Source organism: Mesoplodon bidens (genome assembly GCF_964165515.1).
Source record: "Mesoplodon bidens genome assembly, chromosome: 6".
Taxonomy (NCBI): domain Eukaryota; kingdom Metazoa; phylum Chordata; class Mammalia; order Artiodactyla; family Ziphiidae; genus Mesoplodon; species Mesoplodon bidens.
In genome coordinates this window covers 35,669,819-35,697,139 of record NC_138162.1, presented here as the reverse complement: position 1 = coordinate 35,697,139, position 27,321 = coordinate 35,669,819, and the positions used below count along the sequence as shown (strand labels likewise).

General features: G+C 38.0%; 1 protein-coding gene across 1 annotated transcript in view; it reads left to right on the top strand.

Moving 5' to 3' along the window:
• SVEP1 (sushi, von Willebrand factor type A, EGF and pentraxin domain containing 1) overlaps positions 1–27,321 on the top strand; it is a gene marked incomplete at its 5' end in the record, with an annotated part of 185,989 nt that overhangs the window by 90,966 nt on the left and 67,702 nt on the right. Inside the window, 15 exons of the mRNA XM_081236611.1 lie at positions 188–295; positions 1,062–1,193; positions 1,822–2,016; positions 3,266–3,387; positions 5,795–5,903; positions 9,405–9,569; positions 10,093–10,326; positions 13,036–13,197; positions 14,514–14,675; positions 19,976–20,137; positions 20,833–20,924; positions 21,975–22,071; positions 23,882–23,995; positions 25,819–25,932; positions 26,746–26,947. Of these exons, the coding sequence (XP_081092737.1) occupies positions 188–295; positions 1,062–1,193; positions 1,822–2,016; positions 3,266–3,387; positions 5,795–5,903; positions 9,405–9,569; positions 10,093–10,326; positions 13,036–13,197; positions 14,514–14,675; positions 19,976–20,137; positions 20,833–20,924; positions 21,975–22,071; positions 23,882–23,995; positions 25,819–25,932; positions 26,746–26,947 (2,170 nt within the window). The remainder of the gene's footprint in view (positions 1–187; positions 296–1,061; positions 1,194–1,821; positions 2,017–3,265; positions 3,388–5,794; positions 5,904–9,404; positions 9,570–10,092; positions 10,327–13,035; positions 13,198–14,513; positions 14,676–19,975; positions 20,138–20,832; positions 20,925–21,974; positions 22,072–23,881; positions 23,996–25,818; positions 25,933–26,745; positions 26,948–27,321) is intronic.

Here is a 27,321-nt window from a genome sequence, read left to right as displayed (position 1 = left end):
TTTTCTTTTGATGTTGAGGTCAGGGATGAAACATACCTCATCATCAAAGGGACCCCAGGGCCAGCCTTGTGTCTAACAAGGTCAAGGTTCTCTGCCAGCACAAGTAGACTTCAGTTCTCTCTTGCAACCTTCCTCATCAGTTTTGAACATCAATTGTGACTTCATTCTCTGATTTCATGTTCTTTAGATGTAGAACCACCTAGCATAGACTGGTGCAGATCCCCTCCTCCAGTCCAGGTCTCCGAGAAGGAGCATGCTGCCACCTGGGATGAGCCTCAGTTCTCGGACAACTCAGGTGAGAATGCAGAGATCGTGTTGTCAGTATGTTACTGCCGAATTATACTTTATTTTAAAAAGCTTTTAAAAAGGTAAAAGAGAAATGAAAAGCAAATTACATCTAAATAGAATGAATAATTATATAAGGTAATATGTTTTAATGTTAGGATAATTATATATAATTTAACATTATTAATCTTACCTATTCATGGCTTTTCCTTTCATTCAGTATTCAGTGGACATTATTAAATGTGTACAAGGTGTTTTCTTTGAAAGTGTTCTAATAAATTCATTGAGTCTCTAAGCTTCCATTGTCCTAAAGACATAAACTATGCATCCTATTGGTAACTCTAATGCAGTTCTATGTTTTCATACTCAGTTCTTAAACATTTGTCCAAAAAGTTATAAAAATTCATGGGAAAACAGAAAAAAATGAGCTAATATAGCTGAAGTTCACTTTAAAGCTTTGACCAAAACCCCAAAAACTATAAGAATGCAAGTTAAATAGATTTCTTAATTAAATTTCCAGTATTCACAGAGACTGACCTATTCAAGGAAAATAATTTATTTAGTAAGAATGCCTTAATTTAATAGGTTTTTGAGGCAACAATTTCTGTGTTATAGCATAAAATTATATCTTTTATTTTCTACTAGCGGCCAAATCAGTACAAATAGAATGCCCAGCTGGTTTGTATAAATAGAAAATGAAAATTCAAATAAAATAAAGTGACTGCACACAATAACCCTCAAATTGGATTCCTTCTTTCCCCTTCTTTCCTTTCTAGGGGCTGTGTTGGCCATCACCAGAAGTCATACACCAGGAGACCTTTTCCCTCATGGGGAGACGGTAGTGCGGTACACAGCTACTGACCCCTCAGGCAATAACAGAACATGTGACATCCACATTATCATAAAAGGTATACTCTACATAAGCCTCCAAAAATCTAGTTGAACTTGATATATGTAATCGCTGTTGCACTCTATTTTGTGAAAGAAAATAGTCTGTGAGCAGTAGATGTTTAAAGTTAGAATACTGACAGATTTTACTGGGATTTCTGATTATTATTCCTTCACTTCATGGTAAATAGAAATATTTTCTTCCGGGGTAGTCTTTAATTAATGACTTATTAACATTTTCTCCAAAGTTGTAAAGTATTGTTGTCATGATCCTATTTTGAATGCTTGAGGAGACAGATTCAGAAAATGTATTTCCTATGTAATGTTATCTGGTTTTCATTTTTCTTAAAAGAATGCCAAAAATAACTCGCAAATCAGAAGTACTTTATCTTTTCATAAAATATGCACAGTTACACATAGGTAATTAATTACCCATAAATACACATAGGTACAGTTTTTTAACTATACCCACCTAGGAATCAAAAAGCAGACTTTGCAACAATCCCACACTAAGGATTTACTGTGAGAGTTTTTCTAGGAGTAGTGGTGGACAGGAGGAATCCTTTTCAAAATTCAGCTTAGACTCCTGGATTTTAATTTGTATTTCTTATACCACTGTATATGAGTAATACGATTTTTTTTACACAGGTTCCCCCTGTGAAGTTCCATTTACACCTGTAAATGGGGATTTTATATGTTCTCAAGATAGTGCTGGAGTTAACTGCACATTAAGTTGCTTAGAGGGCTATGATTTCACAGAAGGGTCTACTGACAAGTATTATTGTGCTTATGAAGATGGTATCTGGAAACCACCATATTCCACTGAATGGCCAGACTGTGCTAGTAAGTTCTAATTATTTTCTGGACTCCTTTCATATGTGTGAATATGTATTTGTCTGCCTGTGTGTATAAATTTCTAAACATTAAAGGGAAAAATTGCTTTAATATAGGGATTAGGTTTGGTGAGTGGAAAATGATGCTGTGAATTTGAAGTGTTTGCAGATAAGAGAAATGCTTGTCCCTTGACTTAAGTTATTAGCCACCCAGAGTCTTGCTATTCATCGGATTGCTATAGGATAAGATTCAGTTTATGGCAAAACCATCTTGGTGCTCTCATTTTTATTTACCAGAATTATCCGAAGAGACTTGTCAGCATGTCATTCTTGACTTGTAAACTTCAACTTATAAAGTATAGTCTTATAGTCTTTAGAAGAGCTTATGTTTAAAGTAAGAGCCAATATACGTGATGCAGTGAGAGATCAGTCACATTCTCTTTAGAAGTGATTTAGATTTAGAGCTATTCTGTAATCTTATATATTATTATAAGAATAACCCAATATCTTTGTCTAGTGTAAATAATATTTTCTGGAGTGAATCTTTGATCTAGTACTGTAGATGAAGTTTAAATGCCAATGTCTTAGAAAAAGAGTAAAGCCCACTTAGTTGAGCTATTTTTCCCCCAAATTTGGGAAGCAAATAAAAGTGATATCACTCACCTCTATCACAGATTTAGACAGTAGGATTTTAATGGTGATGCTATTAGGAGACATCATCTCTGAATATTCCGAGACATCTTGCTGAGTCTAAATTCTAAGCTTCTGATCCAAGGAAAAATTTATCTTTATGAACTTACACTTTCAAGAAATAGAATTTCACATAGTATTCAGAAATTTTTCAATGTCTAGTGGTTGAAAATATAATATAAATGTATAAGTTATAAGTTTACATAAATATAAATTATAATATCTTTGATGCAGCTAGGATTTTTCAAAGATTCCCAGGAATATAATGAGGAGAATTTTTATATCTCTTTTTCTCTTAAATGCTCCTTTTTTTATATGATTGGAAGGTAAAGAATAATATATCAAAGCAAACTTATCACCGGGTAACTGGGTACAGAGCTGCTTGGCTCATGGTTTATCATGATCAGTTAATGCCTGGAAACGTTCCTTAACTGTCCTCTTTTGTTTTTATAACAATCCCAAAAATCATGTCAGGATTAAAATACCAAGTTACAGTTATTCCACAGAAAATTAAATCGTTGTTTTGAAAACACTAAGCAACTGGAGCTGTTTTTTCCAACATTTTCCAGTAAAACGTTTTGCAAATCATGGGTTCAAGTCCTTTGAGATGCTGTACAAAGCAACTCGTTGTGATGACACGGATCTGTTGAAGAAGTTTTCTGAAGCATTTGAGACCACCCTGGGGAAAATGGTATGTCAGTAGCATTCCTTTGTTGTTTGCCATATTTGAAAGGACGCTCGCTGTTGAGTTTTTTGTAACCTCTCTGGGTCACCTGCAACAAAAATTCTTTGTCCTGATGATTCCCTTCTTCTTTGTGACCCAAACTTGCTCCTCATATTTAGAATTATTCATACGTTTTTGGACTTCTGGAGTGAATTATATGTAAATCTGTGTTAAAGCACTTTGAATTTTTTAAAACACTCCAAGTCAGAAAGGGAAGCTTAGGGTCCATGTGGTTTGAGAGTGTCTGCTTTGTTATTTAAAGTATGACAAAAATGCCATTGTAGACTGTATTTCTTTTATGATGAGGAGATCATTGAACATTTAAAGGATTTTCTTTTTCATGTGTTTTCGTTTAGGACTCTTTCAGTGATTCCAGGAAAGCAAAATGATATATTTAACTGTATTGAATGTCTTGAAGGCAGGAAATGATGACACATATATATATATATATATATATATATGTATATATGTGTGTGTATATATATATATATATATATATATTTGTACCCATAACAGAGTTGAGTGGCTTAGATTTTGGATAGATTCTGAAAGTAGATGTAGTAGTAGTAGTAGTAGTAGTAGTAGTAGATTTGATACAGAGCGTGAGAGAAAGAGAGGCATCAAGGAGATGGAGTGTACAGGAGCATAGATACAAGAGTGATTCCACATGGTGATGTAAGTGTGTGAAGGAAAGATCTTTTGTGACTATTTGATCTGTGAAAAAAGATGCGGAATGATCAGCCTGGAGTGTGGATGGGGAGGAGTTGCTGGAGGTTTGAGAAAACAGAACATGGTATAAAATAATTTTCTAGGAGAGCATAAATGAATATTCTAGGGAAATGTAGTAGGCTTGGCAGTAAGCAGCATTGTGTTTTCTCCTAAGCTATAGTTGAGCATGTGGGCACAAATGTGGAGAAAGCAGAACAATGAATTTAACCAGGGTTAAAGGTTCTCCAGGCAAACAAATTGAGGAGGGTGCATGCACGGGAGTAATTCATGGTGGTAGACCATGGGATCCAAGATGGGTAAATAAGGAAGTGAAGACATCAGGAGCTGAGAGACAGTGAGGAGGTGGGTAGCATCAGTGGATTATAGATTCTGATGAAGTCAAAGAATTATTGGATTCTTGGGAGTAGGAGAAGGTACAGTTACTGGTAACGATGAGGTCTGAGGGTATGATCATGAGACATACCCTCAAGTGTATGTCTCACGTATGTCAAGTGACAAAGTAGAGCTGGGGGCTTCCCTGGTGGCACAGTGGTTGAGAATCTGCCTGCTAATGCAGGGGACACGGGTTCGAGCCCTGGTCTGGGAGGATCCCACATGCCGCGGAGCAACTAGGCCTGTGAGCCACAACTACTGAGCCTGAGCGTCCGGAGCCTGTGCTCCGTAACAAGAGAGGCCACGACAGTGAGAGGCCCGTGCACCGCGATGAAGAGTGGCCCCCGCTTGCCACAACTAGAGATAGCCCTCACACAGAAACGAAGACCCAACACAGCAAAAATAAATAAATTAATTAATAAACTCCTACCCCCAACATCTTCTTTAAGAAAAAAAAAAAAAAAGTAGAGCTGGAAGAGGAAGTGAGACTCCAAGGTGATAGAAGGATCAGCTGGGTGGATGCAGAAATCACCGAGGGCTGTAACAGGGGTGGTTACCAAGCGCTCTTGGAATGAGAGGGTGACTCAGAGTGGGGGAGGGCTGTAGGTGATGGCCACAAGGAGGGTCAGTGTGTGGTATAGTTGATTGCAGGAGCTTCAAAACTCTGAGGCTTCAAGGAGGTTCATGGGAGCATGATCTGGAAACAGCAATGAAGAGTGAGGAAGGCACTTCCTCCATGCCCACCACCTAAGAAAACTAGGAAGTCAGGTTTCATTGAGAGCAAAAATGAAGAGAACATAAAGAGAGGAGGTGAAAAAAAAATAATAATAGGAGATTGGTTGATTACTGACTGTGCGTTTCAGAGGGCATCAAGAAAGGTTTTGAGGACTTGGAGAAGGGTGGGAGATAGGGTCAGAGAAAAGGGATCTAAAGAGCCATTAATAAAATGTTGTAAATCAACTGCACTTCAATTTTAAAACCAAATGGGGTGAAAGTTAAGAGACAAGAGATATCCCAAGAGTCCTGGGTTTCTTGTGGTAAGTGATATAAACTGAAAGAAGAGGCATGAGGCTAATCTTGGTGGTCCACAGGCACTTAGAGGAGGTAGGGGAGGGCATGGAGGAGGGTCAGGAGCCTTTTTAAGGGCAGACAGAGCTCTAGGGCCCTCCCCTCCCCCTGCTGATGGAGATGTGAAGGCCAGAGGAGCAAAGGGCTTATCCAAGGCACACCCAGATGTGAAGTACATTTTGTCCTCTTCATTTTTTATTTGCAGGTCCCATCATTTTGTAGTGATGCTGATGACATTGACTGCAGACTGGAGGACCTGACCAAAAAATACTGCCTCGAATATAATTATGAGTATGAAAATGGCTTTGCAATTGGTAATGAAATTATTTAGTGTGGGTAGTTGGCAAAACTGATCTGCAGACTAAGAAAATCATTCCAGAAGAGTGGGGCAAACTGGAAAAATGATCTTTTATTCATTTATTCATCAAGTATTTTAGGATGACTGGATAACTTGATACTGTGCTTAATGATCTTTATAAATATATTACATTTGGGGTATCAAATAAATTCTTTCAAAATATTAGCCAAAATGCCTCAGGATGGTAAGCGCTAAGAAAACTAAGTCACATTATGATTGTAAAATTCAAATATTCATATGAGATCTTAGAAGAGAATAGTAATAACTATAAAGTACTAACAGCAAATTTTATATGGCATTTAACTTAAATTGCAAGAAAGCCATTTATTCAAGTCTAATATACCTTCAAGTGGAATTCTGATGTTTTCTTCATGCAGAGTCTGAACACTTTTTTCTTGTTTTTTTTTTTTTTGAGATATAATTGACATATAACTTTTATTATAGCTACTCCAAAGTCTGCTGTGTGATTTTTTTTTGGCTGGTCCATCTGGCCATTTAGCTTACTGTCTTCAGATTTCTAGATTTCAGTTGTGTCTCTCAATTAGCAAAATTGTCCTTTCCAGTAATTATTTTTATTTCATTCTTATAAAACTGTCCAGAACTTGCAGAGTAATGTTTTAAAATATAATAGTGATAACAAAATAGTGTTGTGTTTAAAGCACATGAACTCTACAAGCAACTAGTAAGGTCCAAATCCTGGCTTCCCCACCAACTAGGTGTGTGGTCTTGAGCCCAAGTTCTCAAACCTCTCTGTGCCTCCATTTTCTCACCTATAAATTGGGTATATAAGAGTACTGAACTCATAGAGCCATTGTAAGGATTAAATGAGGAAGTACAAGTATAAATAAAGTGCTTAGAAGGTTATTTGAGACAGTATTAATTCACATGACAGCAGACATCCTTTTTGTTTCTGACACTAGTCATGTTTTTCGTGATTCAGCACTGAGTGACGTTGAAAGTTGCTTTAGATTTTTAAATCTAAAAATATTATTTGTGCATATATGTTTATTGCAAAAATTTGAAAAATGCTAAAGAACAAAGAATGATATTGAGATAACTTGCAATTCCAGAAATAACTCTGTTAATATATTAATGAATATGTAACTGTACGTGCATATGTATGCTGACCCATACTATTTTGTAAACGTGAATTTTTGGGTAAGATTTTATTCAGGACATTTTTATGTCATAAATATTATACTTCAATACAATTTTAATATCTACATATTATTTTATGAGTCAGTTTGCCATAATTTATATAAACAATTTCCTATTGGTAGGCCTTAGGTTGTTTTCCAATTTTAACTATTATGTACAGCTTCTCAGTGAACATATTGGACATTAAAGTTTTAGATAGAAAAACACAAGGTGGCATTGGCAGGGGAGCTGGCAGTGGCACATCTAGAATAACAATGCCTCTTCTGTCACACATGACCCAGGTTTCCCTCAACCCCCAGATTGTTGAGGTAGGTTGCAGGGGTGCAGGGATACACACAGAGGGAGTCAGTTGTCATCATGAGGCTTTGAGATGGGTGATGTTTGTCATTCTAGAAGGATCCAGATGGCATGTGGTACAAGTGATCCTAAGAGACAACCCTTCCTCCTTGAGTGTCCTCACAACAGAGTCACAAGATCAGCGTAATAGTTATAACACCTTGGCAAGTCATAATGTATGGAAAATAAAGGGCCAATAAATATATTAAAATTCTTTGATCTTATAATAATCATGTAGTTCAAATGAAAACTAAAATGAGATGCCATTTTTGACCTGTCAGATTAACAAATTTGAATAAGAGTCATAACACCCAGAATTGGCAAGGGTGTCAGGGGAAAAAAATCATATTCATATATTGTGTGTAGCGGAGACATTGAAGGGCATTTGACGATATGTATCTAAAGGATTAAAAATGCTCAGACCCAGAAATTCCACTTCTAAGGATATTTCTCAAGATAAAAGTCATGCTAATGTACAAACATGTACCACATTTTATAAATTCTAAGATGTACACTTTTCATTTGGGCATCTCTGAAGTTGGGATGTGTCTTCTCATTAATGGTGTCTTAAACTTTATGAAATGTGTATGTATAAGGATGTTCTAAAATTTTGAAATAACCTAAAAGTCTGAAGATAGAAACCTGCTTAGTTTGTAGTATAGCTATAGAAGAGAATATTATGAAACCATTTGACACAGAAATATTACATTTTTGAAAAAATTTGAAAAACGATTACCAAATAATATACATATAGTATGATCTCGTTTTGTTAAAAGTGCGGTATGTTTATTTTTATTCTAGCTATATATGTATATGTATGTATGCATAAATGTGTTTGTGTGTGTTTATATATTCATAGAAAAAATTCTTGCCTAAAATGTTATGGTCATTATTTCCATGCGATGGAATTATAAGTAATCTTTTATATTTTTCTCTTTGCTAACCTGTTTTTTTTTCTATCAACATAATGGCTACATGACACTTGTGGGACAAATGTTTAAGTGAAAAACAAAAATATTGAGCCCAGTTCTTTTTAATGGCCCAAAACGTGAATTAAGCTAAAAAAAAAAAAAAACCCTCAAAACCCAACTTACTCAAGTGGACAAGCCTGTATAAATAGAATTTGATGTTTAAAGCACCTAACTAAGCAACAACAGTATGCCTAGACCAATATTAATATCATTTACTATCACTGAGGTTTTAGAATGAGTCAAATATAAGCTAGATAGTTTGCATAAATTAGCTCAATTATTCCACAGGCAAACCTATGAGGTAAGCACAATTGTCTCAGTTTAGACACAAAGAAACTGAGATTCAGAGAGATGAAAGGAGCTTGACTAAGATTGTGCAGCCGTACAACGTATATGAGAAGCCACAGTCTGAATCCATGTGGTTGATCACAGTGATATGGAGGGCATCTAAAGAATCACGTGTAGCCATGCTGCCTCCAGCATAGTTTCCTAACTGTGTAATCATTTAACTTACATGCTGCCCTCAGAAACTACCCCCACCTTTGAAATATAATGCAGATATGCAGATATTTGAACAATCTTCACAAAAGGAAATCTGTTTACATGCATTAAGTTTATAGCACTGATATAAAAAAGCAAGAATGGAGCAAACCCTGAAGGGAAATAGGAATTGATTAAAATCTGTACCTCCTCCCATTTCCTCTAAAGTTAAGGTAGTTTATTATTAGGTCAAGGATAGAATGCTTTAAATGCCTGTATAGCTCTACAGAGACTTTACTTTATACTTTTAATGGAATTCATTGGTAATCTAAACTTAATATGAAGCGCCTAAAGCTACAATATGATATTACAGATGAGACCTTGTATATGGTATATTATGGGCAATTTAAGCAATGATCAAGGACAGTTTGATTTGTGGCCTAACATTAGAACCTAAACGCTGATAAAGGTGCAACTGTAACATCTTTTGTCTCTCTGCCCCAACTGTCCAGGACCTGTCGGCTGGGGTGCAGCTAACAGGCTGGATTACTCTTATGATGACTTCCTGGACACTGTGCGAGAAACACCCACGGGCACTGGCAAAGCCAGATCTTCACGGATTAAAAGAAGTGCCCCATTATCCGACCACAAAATTAAGTTAATTTTTAACATCACAGGTAAGGATAGACTATCTATTTGAAAAGGTTAATATAGTGGGAAATTCTTGGTTGGAGACCTGTTTTTCAAATTTTCTATTTGTTATCATTATTAGGAAATGACCCTGGAACTGAAAATTAGGGCAAGCACAATCAACCAAGTTTTGTCATTTTTTTCTTAATATCACAGATGTATTTTATAGTTCCCATAGCAACAAGCCCCCTGCTTTGTGCTCATCTTGACATGATGAACTATGGTGTGTTTTTAAAAAGTGAGAGTTTGCAGGAATTTAATATGTAATCATGAAGAACTCCACAAAAGGGTGATGTAGATCCAGCATAGGAGAGAAAGATTAAAACAAATCATGGTGTTCTTAATATTCTCCAGGTACTAGTTGCTCAGTAAGTGGTGTTTAAGTTTCAGTTTATTTTTCCTGGAAGATTTTTAATATGCTATTTCTCTTTGGTAAAAACTCAGTACAAATGGCTTCCTGCAACACCATGTGTGTGTGTTATGTTTCCTCTTGTTTCGTTTTTATCTCAGCTAGTGTGCCCTTACCCAATGAAAGAAATGATACCCTTGAATTGGAAAATCAGCAACGACTCATTAAGACGTTGGAAACTATCACAAATCGACTGAAAAGGACCCTTACTAAGGAGCCCATGTATTCCTTTCATCTTGCATCTGAAATGCTTGTAGCTGACAGCAATTCCTTAGAAACCGAAAAGGCTTTCCTCTTCTGCAGACCAGGCTCCATGCTGAGAGGGCGTATGTGTGGTAAGACTTCTCCCTGTAATCAAAAATATTTGGTGCCTACTGGGTCAAATGACATGGATAGAGTCGTTTTACAACTCTAAAGGGATATTGTGATGAAAGCTACATTTTCTTATTGTTACGTGCTTAGTGTCTCAAAAGTCTAGATAACCACTATTGGTCACGACAAGAAAATTATTTTAGGTGAGCGACTCAAATCTAAGTTTTATTTTTAGATCTTTAGACCTCACAGCTTTCAGCAGCAACTCCAATAACAGAAACTCATACTTTCTGACCACTCATGTGTGCTGGCTGAGCACGTCTCATGTGTTTAATCCTGTTTAGCTACTGTATGAGGTACCATTCTTTTTTTTTTTTTTTTTTTTTTTTTTTTGCGATACGCGGGCCTCTCACTGCTGTGGCCTCTCCCGTTGCGGAGCACAGGCTCTGGACCCGCAGGCTCAGCAGCCATGGCTCACGGGCCCAGCCACTCCGCGGCATGTGGGATCTTCCCGGACCGGGGCACAAACCCGTGTCCCTTGCATCAGCAAGCGGACTCTCAACCACTGCGCCACCAGGGAAGCCCCGAGGCACCATTCTTATTAAGTACATTTTATACATGAGAAAACTGAAGCCAGGGAGGCTAAGAACTTACCCAGTAAGTCTTACCATTTAAGACAGTAAGTGGTGTAGCCGAGATTCCCACCCAGGCAGCCAACATGAAATTCACATAGCATAAAGTGAACCATTTTAAAGTGTACAATTTAGGGACTTCCCTGGTGGCACAGTGGTTAAGAATCCGCCTGCCAATGCAGGGGACATGGGTTCGATCCCTGGTCTGGGAAGATCCCACATGCCACAGATCAACTAAGCCCATGCGCCACAACTACTGAGCCTGTGCTCTAGAGCCCGCAAGCCACCACTACTGAACCCACGTGCCACAACTACTGAAGCCTGCGCACCTAGAGCCCGTGCTCCGCAACAAGAGAAGCCACCGCATTGAGAAACCCGTGCACTGCAGAGAAGAGTAGCCCCCACTCACCACAACTAGAGGAAGCCCGTGCACAGCAACGAAGACCCCACAAAGCCAAAAATAAATAAATAAATTTATTTTTTAAAGTATACAATTCAGTGGTATTTAGTACAATCGCAATGTCATTCAACCGTCACCTCTATCACAATTCCAGAACATTTTCATCACCCCGAAAGGAGACCCCAGACCCATTAAACTTCCATTCCCCATTCTCCCTCCCCCGAGTCCCTTAGCTTTTACCCCTATTTTAGACTGTCACAATCTGGATCAGTTCCAGGCTCTTTCCCTAATGAGTCATCATTTTTTTTTTTTGCGGTACACGGGCCTCTCACTGCTGTGGCCTCTCCCGTTGCGGAGCACAGGCTCCGGACGTGCAGGCTCAGTGACCATGGCTCACGGGCCCAGCCGCTCTGCAGCATGTGGGACCCTCCTGGACCGGGGCACGAACCCGTGTCCCCTGCATCGGCAGGCGGACTCTCAACCACTGCGCCACCAGGGAAGCCCCATAGTCATCATTTATAGAGGGCAGGATCTCCTCTGACCAAACTCTGTACACTCCATGGAACCAACTGACATGAGTCTTCTGTTAACCTCTCTGTAGGTTGGGGCTCTTGTGTCCTGGTCGGAAAACCTTCCTCAACAGTTCTTATTGCTATTCCCAGAGCTCAGTGGAGTTTTTCACAGTGTGATAAACCAGCCCGTCAAAAGCACAGTAACGTTGTCTTTCTGAGCCTCCTCTTGTTTCTTTCTCAACCTGTGAGTGAAAATCAGGAATTGCCTTGGCCAGCATTTTGCATTTCTCAGTGTGGTCTTCAGACTACCTGTGTCAGCTATACCCTGAAGTGCTTTCAAAATGCAGCTTGATTAAGGCCCCATCCCCAAACGGATGCATCTGACCCCTTGGGGTTAGGGCATTGGAATCTGAAATTTAATAAGTTGCCAGGTAATTCTTACATACCATAACACCTCAGAATCACCCAAGTGATTCTTTCAAGTGTCCTCTCTATAAAAATACTAACTTTGATAGCAGCCTTTCAGTGAATTTAACATCCCACTTTGGTCTCTGAAATTCTGCACTCCAGGCCTCCAAATAGTAAGCCAAATCTTCAAGGAAGGAAGGTTCTAAAATTGGCCTGTTTCCTTGGAGCCTCTGGGTCTGAGGATGCCTCAGACTTGCCTTCAGTGGGCAGTAATTCCTGCAATCAGAGACAAGGGTCGACTTAACTCACTTGTTTTAGGCTCATCACCTTTGCCTGTTTTTATTTCTAGAAATAATGCTATAATGGACACTCAATTTCATAAGGGAAACCATTCAGAAGAACAGCTATGAAATCATTTTTAATATCCCAAAGCCCCAAATTAACCTAAATATTTATTGCTTTATCCTCTTCTTCCATGAACTGTGTGTTTCCAGAATAATCTGGTTTATTAGAACTTTAACCCACACTTCAAAGCCCCCATCATATAAACACTAAGCTTGGTCAACAAGAATTTGCATTTTCTCAAAAAAAAAAAAAAAAGAATCTACTCTTGGTTTAGAGGAATACATTTCTGGAAGGTTTATCATGTGAGTAAGCCTCTGGCAGTAAAATTTAACCCATAAACAATAGTATCTGGAAGCAGGCTTTATTACTCTCATGCCTTAGGGAAAAAGCACATTCCATACTATATTCAGTGTTTCCTGCTTGTTTTCTCTTCAGTCAATTGCCCTTTGGGAACCTACTATTCTCTGGAGAATTCTGGCTGTGAAAGCTGCTTGATGGGCTCCTATCAAGATGAAGAAGGGCAACTTGAGTGCAAACCCTGTCCAACTGGAACTCACACTGAATATCTCCATTCAAGAAGTAGCTCGGAATGTAAAGGTAGGGGCTTAGTGCTCATTTTGGCCAGAAGCCTAAATTTTGTTTCCAGTTATAAAATCTCAATGGCAAATAGGATGAAATACAAGCATTACCAAAAGCAATTTCATTAATTGATTTTTTTCTTTCTTTCAATTGCAAACTGTTACCTGAATGTTTCCCTCACTTTAGAGAAGTCCATTTATCTTTCCTTTTGCAACCGTCCATTGCTCTAAGTCAGACTCCACTGTCAGGAACTCTAATGCACATTCATCAATGAACCTGGGTGTTTTCGTGAATCTCACTTTAATTGGTGGAAAGGACTTTCATGGCTCTTAGCAAGCATTAGGCTGCTTTTTGTTAGAATAATATTTGATAGCATGAGATTCACTCTCCATTTACTTGGAAATAAGTAACTACAGGCCCATATGCATCTATGCTTGCTACTAAAATATCCAGTCCTTTCAAAATATCGTTACTGTTATTCTCAATGAACATTCCTGATGGAAACATTTCCTTTCACATTTAAAGTTACAGTAAGACACACCTAAAAGAAGGAATTGCAAAATTGTTCCTCCTTGCCTGTTGTTGCCAATGCAGGTGTGGGTACTTCATGACACATGTAAACTTGAGAGCAGTGCTAGGTGATTGCAAATGCACTAAAAATGTTAGTGGCGCTGAAAATGAGAGTCATCGGAGGAGGAGGGCAGAAGGAAAGGACAGTGCACTGGGAATTGGGGAATCTGGCCCTACGCCCGCTCTACTACAAAACCATTGCTATGAGCTTGGGAAAGTTCCTTAATTAACCTCTCTGGGCCTGCTGCTAAGACTACTTTTACTTCCTCTCTGCCAACCCTCAAATGAAATGGTGTCTGTAGGCAGGAGGAGGTAAGAGGGCCAGTTCTTACTTAGAGTGAAAAAAGGTGCCAGCATAGTCATGAGACTCTGGCTCAGTCGGGGGTTTTGTTTCAGTCACTCAAGAGAACAGTGTACAAGCTGAGAACTTGTACAAAAACAAGCTTCCCCGTGACAGCTTGATCTTACGAGAGTGCCTTTCTGAGGTGCAGATTTCTAACTTCACCCAAAAACTGTTTGTCGACATTTTCTATGTGTCAAACACCAAACACCGTGCTAGGTCATAATACAAGTAACTGGAAATGAGCCTAAGACTTAGTATACAGAAGTATGGGGAGTCTAAAATATGACATGTATGCTTGGAGTTCTTCGTGACCCTCATTCTATCCTAAATAAATTAAAATGTGGAAAATCCTATTGTACACAGTGCTAATTTTGTACAGCTGATGTCATCGTTATTAACCATGTTACATTTTTCGTTTTAGCTCAGTGTAAACAAGGCACCTACTCGTCAAATGGGCTTGAGACCTGTGAATCTTGTCCACTGGGCAGCTATCAGCCAGCATTTGGTTCCCGGGGATGCCTCGTATGTCCAGAAAATACTTCAACTGTGAAGAGAGGAGCCGTGGACATTTCTGCTTGTGGAGGTTAAGTCTTAGACATCGCTTTATTTTTCAAGCCTCCTAGGTTCTACCCATGGAGGAGTGGAATCTTTTTAGCAAAACCATATGTCTGCTGCATGCAAAGAATGTAAATAACTGTCTCTTCATAGAGAGTTTCCTTCTAGTCAGCCAGTCAATACTTAAGTGTAAACACCCATAATATAAACACCGTGCTGGTACCGTTAGGAGCACACAAGAAGCACAGGACTTGGTCCCAGCCCTCAACATTTGTAACCATGTGGCCACATGATATGATAGAAATACATCTCAACTAGGAACTTAGATTCCTCGGGTATAAAATGAGGTCTTATCTAATGTTCCTTGAAACTCTAAAAAGACAACCTCTGAATTGTAATGTTCATTCCCTACAGTTTGAAGATCTTCATGAGTGATTATCCACTCTGGCTGCATACTAGAATCATTGCACATTTACATCAGTATTTTAAAAATACTGAAACCCAGTCTCTGCGCCACCCCCCCAGCTATTCTGATTTAAGTTTTCTGGTTTTCTTCTGAAGTTCCCCCAGGTGATTCTAAAGTATGACTAATTTTGATTCTCAAATGTCACCATGGAGGGTTTGTTAAAACATAGATTGGTGGGCCCCAGCCCCAGAGGTTTTAATTCAGCAGGTCAGGTGTGGGGCCTGAGAATTTGCATTTCTAACTAGTTCTCAAGTGATGCTGATTCTGTTTGGTCCAGAGACCACATATTGAGAACCACTGGTTTAAATAGAAATATAAAGATTAGAGTTCTATTTTTCAAATAGTTCTAACATCCCTACCAAGTCCAGTTTTCCAGCAGTGAAAAAACTGGAAGCCATAAACAAAAGTAAAAGATGAAAACTTAGAATGACAGTGAAACTAGGTCTGGCAGGCAAGGTCAGCCTATTGCCAGAAACTCCCGTAAACTGTGATGACTTTGCAAGTTCAGTGGAACTTTGCAAAAAATAAAAAGTTGTTGGCCTCCCTCTGCTACCTCACTGGAAACAGAACAAGCATGCCTGGCTAAAAGATGACTTTTTAAAAAATGGTGAGTCCTCCCCATTCTTTATACCCTTACTGAAAAACCTAAGGTCTATGGCAATCTGAAAGTTTAAACTCTTCCCTTACTGAGTGAGTGATGTTTTTAAGAAGCCAGTCTGCTGGTTCCCCATTCCCTCAAGCTACACACACACACATCCCATCCTCACTGTACCCCAATCATATATACATCTGCATCCAGTTAGAGGCTGAGAGTCCTAGAAAACAAATGCTTAGGATGTTTGAGTGTAGTGGTAGGGAGGGGATGGGGCGTGTCCAGCATTGCATCCTGGGAGTCGTAGTCCTCATAAGTGCTACAGGAAATACATACTGTGAGTTATAGGTTTTATATGCTCCATCGGTTTGACTCTCAGAATTTCACAGTAGATGAAAGCCTCTTAGACCTGAGGAATTGGGAGAGCAGAGTTCATCAACCTGATGTTTCACTGATTTGAAGAGAATTTAACTAGGACCTATTTGAAACTCATAAACCATGTGTGTTGTGTAATACCAGCTGTGGATTTTTTTTTTTTAATTAAAAGTCAAACAGAACTTCACATTATGGTTGAAAGAGATCTGCCAAAGACTCTATTATTTTGTCAGTATACAAGCTAACTATGGAAGAAAGTCTGCAGGGAAAAATCCTCTCTCTCTCTCTCCCTCCCTCCCTCCCTCCCTCCCTCTCTCCCTCTCCCTCTCCCTCTCCCCCTCTCCCCGCCACCCTTCCTCTCCCTCCCATCTCCCTCTTTCCCTCCCTCCCTCTCTCCTTCCTTCCTTCCTTCCTTCCTTCCTTCCTTCCAACCACAAAAGCAACTAGGATTTTTACAGTGAAACAAGTTCATAGTTGACAAATTTTTATCCTTTAACCTTCTAAATAAACCTTGAGGTTTTCTAATAGCAAATTACTGCAATTAAGTAATTATAATTCCCAGAAAATCTCTAAGCTTCTGGTAACTGTTCCATTTCTGCTAATATTTCTAGCATATGTTTAACCACAGTCTACTTGTCCTGAGTAGGAGTTGGTAATATTTGGTCATGACACCTTCCCCTGTGGTGCTGGATAAACACCATGTTACTTTTACTTTAAATTTAAATGTGTGTGAGTTCTAAAACAGTCCCTTATATATTTTCCTTAGTTTTCAGCCAACCCCTTTTCTGTCCCTCTCTCCCCCTCCCCTTCTTTCTTTCTCTCCTTCTCCTCTTTTCTCTTTCTGTACTGATTTATGTTTTATGGGCATGTTGTACAGTTTATCTTATTTTTTGCTGACATACCACTTTTTGCCTGCTTTGGCCTGTTGAACTTAAAATATCATTAATAAATATAGCAGTTATCTTTAAGTCTATTACTATGTTAGCATAATGTAACATTCTTTATACATTTCACCTATTGTCACTTATTAGGATATTAAATAGTCTTGAGTCCTTGGTTACAAAAGAGTCTGAAACTTTCCATTTTTTGAAAATGATTTTTATCAAAATAATTAATCCCACAAATGAGTTTTTGGTGGTGGTGTTGTTTACATATGGTCCCAATAGAAGGAAAGATTATTTGTGGAACAGGATGATAACACTTCTTAGCCCAACCCTGTAGGATGAAGTTAAAAGGAGGCTCAGAATAAGAGTCTTTGACTTCTGGCTTTGTCATAGGAAACCAATGACTCCAAGGCTGTATTTATTCCTTTACACTATTGGGGGACAGACATGTGAGGTTACATTTTTCCCTGGTCATTTCAATGCTTTATTTTTAATTCTATTTTGATATCACTTTTGGCATATTTGAATACTTTTTTTCTCTTTCTCTACAGTAGAAGAGGTGAGAAGAATTTTGTTCCATTTGTCTTGATTTAGAAACCACAGTTTCTCTGGCCAAGGTTCAAAATGAAATTCTCACATCTTTTCTTATGACATTAGTCCATTAGGAACTGTGTCATGTGTGTATGCATGTGTGTGTATTTAATACTGTCCTGTGTACTAGATAGTGCTATTATTATGTATATGTGTATGTTTATACATTCATATATTATATGTGTGTGTATGTATATGTGTGTGTGTGTATATATATATGTACTGCATATATAAATTATATATTAAATGCTGATTATTCACTCTTAGAAAGTATATTTGTGATGACAACTGTCTGCCCTTGGAATGTAATTTAAACTAATTTCCACATGAAAGTTTATTTTACACTTTCTAGGTCAAAAAGCAAAGTATAGACATCACAACACCATGTTTGCTATTTTGAGATGCTAATTGATTTTTAATCTTAAGATTTTATTACTATTATATCTTAGTATAATTTTTGACAATTATAGTATAATTATGTGCTACAACTGACAGTATAATTCTGTCAGTTTTTAGGGGCACAGTCTTTTTTTCTTTTTAAGGGTAAGATTGTACTGGAAAAAGTTATATGGAAAAAAACAGTTTAATTCATTATAGCATCTTGGGTTTAAGTGACAGCATTTATATTTCTAGCATATGATGCACACTCATAGATATCCTCTCAAACAGAAAATTTATACTTTTATCAGTGGAAGATTTATGCTTCCAATTAACTAATTAGCTATTTGGAAGGTGCCTTTTCCAAATAGACAATCATTTTTGGAAACTTGGGAATCAGAAAACCCATTTTACACTCCTATAGGTTTATAATATGTTTGTGCAAAGCCCTGTCTACATCTAGTAACAGAGTAGATTATTTTATTCTTGGTGAAACAAAGATACTTGTAGTTTAAAACTCTTCTTGAATATAACAAATGTAGCCACCAGAATTTTTTTTTTCTAAATATGCATTAATATCTATGTTATCTTCTGCCATCTCTTGATTCAACCCTCTACTTTTTGTCAGTTGGGTACGTAAAAGAGCTCTTTTACAAAAGATTTGCCTGGCTGTTTTTGCTTAAGAAATTTGATCAAGGCGTCTTCAGATTACGACAGATGTGTTGTCATTTACTTAATGTTTATTGTCATACCAATAAAAAAGAGATGCCATCACTTGGAGTATCATGCTCCCTTGAGCCTCAAGGGTATCTCTAAATTTTTCACCATATTGGTAATTATTTCTGCTATACTAATTTTTATTATCAAGAATCCAAAACCTAAATGATAAGTATGCTGATATCCTGAGTAGCTGTTTCCCTGTGTCCTGTCTTCTATACTTAATTTTATGCAGACAAGTCTTAATAGTTTTAGTAGTTTTCTCAGTTTATAATGGTTTTAGGGCTCACCCAAATGACTCGAGTTCACACACTCCACCTGAATTTGTCTATGGATCACAGTCTAAAACCCCAACCCAAGGATTTAGTCATGGCTACTCTACCCCACTATCCCTCTGCCAAATGTAACCAAAATTTATGTTTGGGGCTGTTTTCTTATATTCCACCAAATCTTGGCAAGAGAATTTCCAATTTGGTTAAAAGATAATATTCAACTGCATGTTGTTTACGAAAAGCATGTCTAACCCAAAATGACATTAAAAGTTTTAAAAATAAAAGACCCCCAATAAATAATAGACAACTCTACAGGGGAAATAAACATTTCTGGTAAACGTAAAAAATGCAACTTCATTTATCATCAAAATGCAAATTAAAATGACAGCGTGATTCCATTTTTACCTTCAGGTAGGAAAAAATTAAATAATCATTTTGAATGCTGAGCATGCAGTGAGAAGGGCAATTTCATACACTGCCAATGGGACTGTAAATTACATTATTTAAAGATTTGGGCATGACATAGTTCTGGCTTTAAATTGTCATATCTTTAGCTCTAACTACTCAACTACTCAAAGTCAAGTGTTATCCCAAGGAAATAATCAGAGCTATATTAAAAAATTTATATAGAAAATTTCATGTCAGCATTATTTATAATAGCAAGCTAGTAGAAACAACCTAAGTGTCCAATAGGAGAGGAAATGTGAGATCAATTATGGTCTGCCAATGAGATGTAATATTTTTCATTTGTTAAACACCATGTTACTTAATGATTTGGGGAATGATTTGCTTATGATATAAAGTTAAGTGGAAAAATCATAACACAATATTATATGGCCAATTCTGATTTTTACTGAGTTGCTATGTGTTGTTAAAGATGGGAAAGAAACAACAAAACATTTATCTAGGTGATAAAATGGTCTGGGTATTAAGTACATGGAAGAGAAAATATTAGCAATGTGCTAGCTTTCTTATAACCAAAGCTTAATGCGCTTCTTTTAGAGGTAGGGTATACTACTATGAAGCACAAATGATTTGTTCTTACTTTTGCAGTGCCTTGTCCAGTAGGAGAGTTCTCTCGTTCTGGGTTAATGCCCTGTTATCCATGTCCTCAAGACTACTACCAACCCAATCCAGGGAAGTCCTTCTGCTTATCTTGTCCCTTTTATGGAACTACAACCATCACTGGTGCCAGATCCATCACAGATTGTTCCAGTAAGATGATATACTTCATTTCTCATGTAATCCTGGGTTGGAGACTTTTGTTTATCTCTGCGGTAGCTTCAATTCTGAATATTACTATTTTCGGTGCCTTTGGGTGTCTGGATGTGTTAAACTATCCTTTTGAAGGTCTTTTTGATGACAGTGACTCAAAGATTCTTATTTTGGGAATGTCGAACTTGATAAATTCCAAATTTCTAAAAGTCTAGAATTTAATGACATAATTCCATCCATCTCTACGCTCTCTTTATATTACTGAAACAAAATATATGTGGCTTTGCCCACTCTGAGAATCAGAATCTTGACTATGGTATTTAAATAGAGTCTGCTCCTAGAGAACAGACTTGTGGTTGCCAAGGGGGAGGGGCTTTTGGAGGAGGGGTGGAGTGGGAGGCTGGGATTAACAGATGTAAGCTGTTACATATAGAATGGATAAACAAGGCCCTACTGTATAGCACAGGGAACTATATTCAATATCCTATGATAAACCATAATGGAAAAGAATTTTTTAAAAGAATGTATGTATTTGTATAACTGAATCACTTTGCTGTACAGCAGAAATTACCAGTAAAACAACCATACTTCAATTTTAAAAAAAGAAAAAGAAAAAAATAAGTAGAGTCTATTTATTGGTAATATCTACTACACACAAATGTGTTTTTCAGTTGTTTTCCCATTAATTTTATTAGGTTTTAGTTCAACTTTCTCAGCAGCAGAGGAAAGTGTAGTGCCCGTTGCTTCTCCTGGACATATCAAAAAGAAGTATGAAGTCAGCAGTCAGGCAAGTCCATTTTATATTTATAAAATGTTCCCTAATGGAATTCTTGGAGAACAATTTGTCATTATACATGTCCCACAGGAGAAAACTACCAGAGTTGAAACTTCAAGTAATCAAGACTCATGAATATTATCAATGAATAATTACATTTGCTTATGACTTATAAAATGAACTTTCCAAAAATGCAGCATTAGAAGTTCTAAGTACCAGAAATGGGAATTTTTCCCAGCAATGTCTGGCACAGAGAATTGTGGATGTGGGGAGTCTTTTGATTTGCTAATAATGAACATGTACTATGTACCATGAGCATAACCCATCATTTGAGTAAGGGCGTTTGGATTAACCAAAGGCCTTTTCCGATTAGCAGGAAGAGTTACTCAACTTTCATGAAAGTTATTTAAATTTTTTGCCAGCAAAAATAAAAATCATTTATTGGAGTAAGTTGTGGGTTTTTAAAAAAATAAGAAACATAACTCATAAAACTTTTCCATTTATTTTTTTGAAGACTAGTTAAGAATAATTATTTTGGGTGATTCAGCCATTACTCTGAATGCACCTTGCCCAATGTCATAATAAATTCCTTGGCTTTAAGTATTTTTAAGGAGGATAATGAAGTTATATTTCTTACTTTAACTTCCTACATCCAAACGTACTCACTTATAAGGGCTTCATAAGTCATATTTGAAACTGCACGTAATGGACACAGACATATTAGAATCCACTGGCTTACTTTTAAAAATGATGCACAGATACCACTTCCACAGATTCCTGATTTAGCTGGTTTGGGTTGGGGCCTGTCTTAGTATACTTTTTTAAATGCCTTAAATGGAGCCAGCATTTAGCAACACTGCCTGGGTTTATCAGAACATCACTCAAGAATAATATATAGCATTTGTGCCCATATATGGCAGGTACCAGCGTTATGCAGGCAGCCGTCCAGCTGGACTCACCTGGAAACCGAAACCTGATGTAAACCTTCTAACTCCCTACTCAGAATTGCTTTGAAACAAATAGTGTTTTGTCTCTGATAAATTTCTTTTCTGCCACTGGTAGGTTTTCCATGAATGTTTCTTAAACCCCTGCCACAATGGTGGAACCTGCCAACAACTTGGGCGTGGTTATGTGTGTCTCTGTCCACATGGATATACAGGTAACACAGAGGAATGCAAATTTTCATGTGTTTTTCATACAGTATCATTGTGACTTGCAGTATCAAACTTTGAAACATTAAAAATAAACGCCATAAGATACATTAGACTGTATAATTGCACAAAAGTTTGGTTGAACAAGACAAACCAATAAGTGAAAAAAGCATACATATCTTACGAATGACAGTTTTCTTTGCACGTTTTGGGGGGAAGAATAAAGAATCATCTTCTCTATGAAAAGTCACATCATAACTCACGATTTAAATGGGAATACGGTTCCAGAGGCCGTGTCCAAGGTTGCATTCTAACACAAATTAAATGCATGACACTCAACATAGAACAGATTGTCCAGCATAAACATTTTTAAACAAACTCCAGTTTCTCTCATTTGCTTCACATGAATGGAAGTTCTTATGAATGGCCATGATTTGTTGCTTTATTTCTTTCTGGAAGCTGTGCTTAGAAAAACAGCGTGGCTTTGAACTTGATTATGTAGGAATTATGTAAGAATTATGTTTTCTTGCAGTTTGGTTCAAATTCCAGCTCAGTCCAGAAATATAATTTTTGAGGAGAAATGAACTATATCTTTTTTTTTTTTTTGCGGTATGCGGGCCTCTCACTGTTGTGGCCTCTCCCGTTGCGGAGCACAGGCTCCGGACGCGCAGGCTCAGCGGCCATGGCTCACGGGCCCAGCTGCTCCGCGGCATGTGGGATCTTGCCGGACCGGGGCACGAACCCATGTCCCCTGCATCGGCAGGCGGACTCTCAACCACTGCGCCACCAGGGAAGCCCTGAACTATATCTTAAAAATTGCAGTTTATTTAAAAATAGTTTCCTGTTTTCTTCCAGAAATGCAGTTTTTACATTTTTTTCGAGTTTTATGCCACCAACATGAAGTGTTTTTAATGAGAAAGTGGTATTTAAATAATTCACCACAAAATAAGCAAAAGAGAAGTTGGAAAACAAAATACAGAATGTTGGAATTCCACTTATTTCAACATGTGCATATGTGCATGTGTGTGTGTTTCAACTCTTATAAAAATTTTTGTCCCAACATTCCACAAGAAATAATAAACTTGTCCTAGAGTTTTATAAATGAGAGGTGGTTGAGAAAAGCATAATATAGGGCAGTGATTCTCAAATTTTGACATGCATCAGAATCATCTGGAGGACTTCTTAAAACACAGATTGCTGGAGCCCAATCCCAGAATTTCTGATTCAGTAGGTCTAGGGAAGTTGTGAGAATTTGCATTTCTATCACATTCCCAGGGGATTACTGATGCTGTTGGTCCAGGGACCACACTTTGAGACCCCCTGGTGTAGAAGAACGTGGGTTTCGGCAGAGCTAGCCCATAGAAAGCCTGTGAGCACCCTATGGGAAGATGCACCCCATTCTAGGATACCTGACATATGAGCTGAGATCTGGCAGGATTTAGTCCCGCCACCCCTCCTCCACCAAGTGGCCTTGGTAGCAAGTATACATGACTCTGTATTTTTCACTTTGGAATTAAACTAATTCCTGGCTCTATTTTATGCTTCCAGATTTCCCTTTTCACCCCTCTACTTCTAACTTAGGATCTTTTGCTATCTTTTATGTATCCTTATAAGGATATCTTAAAGCTGTTTAGAGAGAGGTAATACCTTCATTAAATACTTAACTAGATGGTAGCTCTTAACAAATATTGCCCTTTCCTTCACCACCACCACTCCCTATAAATTCAGATTATTGGGATAATTATCTTTAAATGATCATGGTTCTGTTTCTGTTAATCTGCTCTTTGATTGACCTTCAGTGTCTGGTTTGCATTTTAGGCTTAAAATGTGAAACAGACATTGATGAATGCAGCTCACTGCCATGCTACAACAATGGAATTTGTAAAGACCGAGTTGGGGAGTTCATTTGTGAATGCCCATCTGGTTACACAGGTAAGGGCAAAGTTTCTCGTTCTTAGAATATTAACCCTGGAATCCTTAAAATAATGAGTTACCACCTCACACCTGTTAGAATGGCTATTATCAAAAGATAAATGTCCGGGCTTCCCTGGTGGCGCAGTGGTTGGGAGTCCGCCTGCCGATGCGGGGGACACGGGTTCGTGCCCCAGTCCAGGAGGATCCCGCATGCCGCGGAGTGGCTGGGCCCGTGTGCCATGGCTGCTGGGCCTGTGCGTCCGGAGCCTGTGCTCCGCAACGGGAGAGGCCACAGCAGTGAGAAGCCCACGTAATGCAAAAAAAAAAAAAAAGATAAATGTCCATCGACGGAGGAATGGATAAAGAAGATGGGGCGGGGGGGGGGGTGTACACGTACACACACACACACACACACACACACACACACACACACACACACACACACACACACACACACACACACACACACACACACACACACACACACACACACACACACACACACACACACACACACACACACACACACACACACACACACACACACACACACACACACACACACGAATATTACTCAGCCATGAAAAAGAATGAAGTAATGCTATTTGCAGAGACATGGATAGACCTAGAGATTATTGTACTAAGTGAAGTAAGTCAGAAAGAGAAAGACAGATATCATATGATATTGCTTATATGTGGGATCTAAAAAATATGGCACAAATGAACCTATTTACAAAACAGAAATAGAGTCACAGATGTAGAAAACAAACTTACGGTTACCAAAGGGAAAAGGAGGGGGAGGGATAAATTGGGATTGACATATAAACACTACTATATTTAAAATAGATAACTAATAAGGACCTACTGTGTAGCACAAGGAACTCTACTCAATACTCTGTAATGACCTATATGGGAATAGAATCTAAAAAGAGTGTATATATGTATAACTGATTCACTTTGCTGTACAGTAGAAACTTACACAACATTGTAAATCAACTATACTCCAATAAAAATTAATTAGGGCTTCCCTGGTGGCGCAGTGGTTGAGAGTCCGCCTGCCGATGCAGGGGACACGGGTTCATGCCCCGGTCCGGGAAGATCCCACATGCTGCAGAGCAGCTAGGCCCGTGAGCCATGGCCACTGAGCCTGCGCGTCCGGAGCCTGTGCTCCGCAACGGGAGAGGCCACAACAGTGAGAGGCCCGCGTACCGCAAAAAAAAAAAAAAAAAAAAAAAAAAAAAAAAAAAATTAATTAAAAATTAAGAAAGATAAGAGATAACAGTGCTGGCAAGGACATGGAGAAAAGGGGACCATTGTGAACTGTTGGTGGGAATGTAAATTGGTGCAGCCATTATGGAAAACAGCATGGAGGTTCCTCAAAATATTAAAAATAGAATTACCATACAGTCCAGCAATCCCTCATCTGGGTATGCATCCAAAGGAAATGAAATCACTATCTCAAAGAGATATCTGTATTTTCATGTTCATTGCAGCATTATTCACAATAGCCAATGGCCAAGATATGGAAACAAGCTAAGTATAAATCAAGGGATGAATGGATAAAGAAAATGTGAGATAGGTAGGTAGGTAGATAGGTACATACATACATACATAGATACATATAGATACATAGATAAATAGATAGGTATCATATATATAACATATATTGGAATATTATTCAGCAAATAATTGTATTTGGCAAAGAGCAAAATTTTTCACAAACATGTTAGCCATGATTTCCAATCGTTTTGCTCTTACACCTGAACAACTTGCTTGAAAACCGATTAGTCTTAAATTCCTTTCAGTTTTCTCCAGCTCAAATATTCTATGATTCTTTGCAGGTCAACTCTGTGAAGAAAACATAAATGAGTGTAGCTCCAGTCCTTGTTCAAATAAAGGAACTTGCGTTGATGGCTTGGCTGGTTATCGCTGCACGTGTGTGAAAGGATACATGGGTAAGATGTTTCCATTCTTCCTAGTTGTCATAGAGTTCTGTAAAGCCCCAGAAATCATTACATTTACGAACATTACATATATATATATATATATATATATGTAATATTATATAAGTTAATATTAATTTTCTGATTTTACAGCTGTGTTGTGATTTCATAAGAGAGAGTCCTTATTTTTGAGAAAATTCACACTGAAGCATTTAGGGGTAAAAGGGCATCATTTCTACAATTTACTCTAAAACAGTTCAGAAAAAATAATATGTTCCTGTACATGTGTGTATATATATGTGTGTATATAGAGACAGAAAGAGAGAGAGAAGACATGAGTTTATATGCTAAGACAAACACTGAAGAAGGAACTGGAGTTAAATTATATAAAATCATATTGTGAATGGATGCTAAGTAATAGAGTTAAAATATCTATCTGTCTACACTTAACTGATAAAGAAGAAGTCCAAAACAGAAAATGATCAGTGAAGGAAAGAAGCAAGGTCAAAGAAACAGAGGAACATTTTGAACTAAATTTGCTAGTTCCATTTTTTAACATTATCTCAATTAGATATTCATTGCTAATGTTAGTTTCAGAAAGAGGTAAGGTTGAAAGAGCAGATTTTCAAAAACACAGTCCTAAAATGATTTAGAAAAGCCAGAGCTTGTTGAAGAATGGCTCTGAAACCAGTTTGGTAGGCCAGTGGCTCTGCAGCCTCCATTCCCATCCTTTAGAAGCAGCATGCTCTAAGGAGTCAGCACCTTGATCCCAGTTTTCCCAGGGGGTTAACATGTGGGCTCGTTCTCGTCCTCATCCATCCCCAGGCCTACACTGTGAAACAGAAGTCAATGAATGCCAGTCAAGCCCCTGCTTAAATAATGCAGTCTGTGAAGATCAGCTTGGGGGGTTCTTGTGCAAGTGCCCACCTGGATTTTTGGGCAGCCGGTGTGAAATAAACATGGATGAGTGCTTCAGCCAACCGTGCAAAAATGGAGCTACCTGCAAGGATGGTGCCAATAGCTTCAGGTAAAAGACTAAGTCTGGCTCCTTTCACTATTTTTATTATCTTAACTGTTCAGTCATTCTGCAGTCTTTACAGAGTATTACTTTGAATTCCAAGTCAGCCCTTCCCAAATCCTAGCCCAAGGATAAGCTATGGTAGAATCAGCCTACCACCTGATGTTCTGATTTCCTAAGTCTTGAGTAAAGTCTGTAATTTTAAAATAGACAACCTATATGTTTTAAGTTCCCCAGCGATTCTGATGCACAGCCAGACTTGGAAACCACTGTTCTATACTTGGGAAGTCATAAAAGATGAAAGAAAGCACGTTTATTCAGAAGCAAATACAGAGGCACCGTACAAAACCCAGTCTTAAACGTTTTATATTTTAGCTGCAGTT